The 2,909-nt window shown below is 47.1% G+C and overlaps 1 protein-coding gene across 1 annotated transcript in view; it reads left to right on the top strand.

Annotated features, from left to right (window-relative positions):
• The window catches only part of LOC109924871 (lysophosphatidic acid receptor 3-like), a 38,113-nt gene extending 36,439 nt beyond the window's left edge, over positions 1–1,674 (top strand). The window contains exon 2 of the mRNA XM_048602264.1: positions 914–1,674. Within this exon, the coding sequence (XP_048458221.1) occupies positions 934–1,674 (741 nt within the window). The 5' untranslated portion in view covers positions 914–933. The remainder of the gene's footprint in view (positions 1–913) is intronic.
• The last annotated feature ends 1,235 nt before the right edge of the window (positions 1,675–2,909 follow it).

Genomic DNA, 2,909 nt, shown 5'->3' with positions numbered 1-2,909 from the left:
TCAACATCCCTCTCAGACACAGACACACTCAACATCCCCCACACACATACACAGACACACTCCCCCCGACACACACACACTCAACATCCCCCCCACACACACAGACACACTCCCCCCCACACACACAGACACACTGGCACCCTTTCCCTCCCCCCCCAAACACTCACTCACCCTCATACACACATGCAGACTCCCCATCCACACACAGACCCACTCGTACCCCTCCACACACACAAACACACCCCCTCCCCGCACACACCATGCACACACACACTCACCCCCATACACACACACAGACTCCCCATCCACACACAGACCCACTCATACCCCTGCACACACACAATGACCCCTCCTCCCCGCACTCACCACGCACACACACACTAACCCCCATACACACACACAGACTCCCCATCCACATACAGATACACTGACCCCCGACACCACTACAGACACACTCCCCCCAAACACACTCACACTCTCACACGCTCACACACACATACACGCACTCACACACACATTCACACACATGCTCACACACGCGCATACACACACACTACACACACTACACACGCACACACGCACACACACACTCTCTCTTACACAGACACACACTCTCTGACACACACACACTTTCATACACACTCGCTCACACAAACACACACGCACACACAGACCAATGTGCCATTTCTAAAAACCCCTAGCTGCTTCCCTGTCCTGACTGCAGCAAGGGCAGTATAACAATTTCATGCTAAAGCTCAATTGCATGGTCTCCTTGTTTCTGTTATTTAAATGTCATGAAGTGTTCTGTTTACTGAAGGGACTTTGTCTACTGCAGAATCTGTCAGACAAATTTCTGTCAGAGGTCTCCCAGCTGCCTGGATATTTATTTTATTTACATTGTCTCCTTTTACAGACGTAAAATTGGAAGGGAAGATGGCAACCTGCTACTATAACGAAACAATGAACTTTTTCTACAATCTCACAAGTAGCTCGAGAGAAGATAAATTGAAGGGCAGCTATTACCTCGGTTTGGGCTTTGGTATAGTTTGCTGCCTGTTTATCTTCCTGTCTAATACCATGATCATAATCGCTGTGGTACGCAACCGACGGTTCCATTTCCCTTTCTTCTACCTGCTTGCCAATCTCGCGGCTGCTGACATTTTTGCCAGCCTGGCCTATGTCTTCCTGATGTTTAATACGGGTCCAGTTTCGAGAACACTGTCAGTGCACCGTTACCTGCTGCGCGAGGCGCTACTGAACGTGAGCTTCTGTGCATCACTGTACAGCCTACTGGTAATTGCGATCGAACGCTACCTTTCTGTCATCAAGATGAGGCTCCACAGCAGCCTGTCAAAACGACGCGTCACTCTCCTGGTCCTGGTCATCTGGGGAACTGCTATCTTCATGGCCACCATCCCCAACATGGGGTGGAATTGCATCTGTAACATCAGCACTTGTTCGTCACTGGCCCCCATTTACAGCAGGAGTTTCCTGACATTCTGGGCTTTATTCAACCTCTTCACACTTGGCTTTGTTGTAATAATATATCTGCGGATTTATATCTACGTCAGAAAGAAAACCTTAAACTTGATGTCTCACACCACTGGCTCCATCAAACGCAACAAGATGCCTATGAAGCTAATAAAGACCATCGTGACGGTTCTGGGTAGGTGATTGCTTTTTTCAGTTATTGGTGTTATAGCACCTTATAATACAGTCAGAAGTCAATGTAGCCCATTGGGTCTATGCTTGGTCTTTGGGCAGATGAAATGCTGGGAATAGAAACTTTAATGAGCCCATTCAAAGTCTTTTTTCTCTTTCAACAAGATGATGGTCAATCATCTACCTGCACTCTTCCTTTTCGCTCCATCCCGGTATCCCACAATTCCTTTAGTACCCAACCATTGATCAAAGGTGGCACAGTGGTTAGCATTGCTGCCTCACAGTGCCAGGGACCCAGGTTCAATTCCACTCTTGGGTGACTGTCTGTGTGGAGTTTGCACATTCTCTCCATGTCTGTGTGGGTTTCCTCTGGGTGCTCCGGTTTCCTCCCATAGTCCAAAGATATGTGCGTTAGGGTGGATTGACCATGCTAAATTGCCCACAGTGTCCAGGGATGTGCAGGTTGAGTGGATTAGTCATGGGAGATACAGGGATAGGGTAGGGGGAGATGGGTCTGGGTGGGATACTCTTAGGAGGATTGGTGTGACCTGATGGGCTGAATAGCCTGCTTCCACAATGTAGCGATTCTATGATTCTAACCTCTGCCTTGAATGTATTTAACAATGGAGAATGTAAGAGTTCTTTGGGCTAGACAATATACCAAAGATTCACAACACTTTCAATAAAGAGGTTTCATCTAATTTTTAGCTCAATGTGATGACCTATCTTCTTAGCTTTAATTTCCATGGTTTACATTCCCTAACCAGGGAAAACATTTTCTCATAATCTATGATGTCAGTCCCCTCAAAGGATTTTGTGTCTTTCAATTGGATCATCTCACAGTCTTATAATATGGAGGAAGTACAGAACTAGCTTTCCAGGCTGGGAGATGATGGCCCTGTCACTGGGTTAGCAGCCAGTAAGTCTAGTGTAATGTACTGGGGATATGGGTTCATATCCCAGGCCTTTGGATGGTGAAATTTGAGCTGAATAAAAACAAAAATGGCACCATGAAAAGGGTCTAGGCCCGAAACGTCAGCTTTCCTGCTCCTCTGATGCTGCTTGGCCTGCTGTGTTCATCCAGCTCTACACCTTGTTATCTCAGATTATCCAGCATCTGCAGTTCCTACTAACCATGAAAAGGTTACTGGGGCAAAACCCATCTGGTTCACTAATGTCCTTAAGGGAAGGAAATCTGCCAACCTTACATGGTCTGACCTATATGTGACTCCAGACCCAGCAATGTG

The sequence above is a fragment of the Rhincodon typus genome, chromosome 10 (assembly GCF_021869965.1).
Source record: "Rhincodon typus isolate 14 chromosome 10, sRhiTyp1.1, whole genome shotgun sequence".
NCBI lineage: Eukaryota > Metazoa > Chordata > Chondrichthyes > Orectolobiformes > Rhincodontidae > Rhincodon > Rhincodon typus.
Note: the sequence above shows the minus strand (reverse complement) of the source record. Positions and strands in the feature narration are given on the sequence as shown.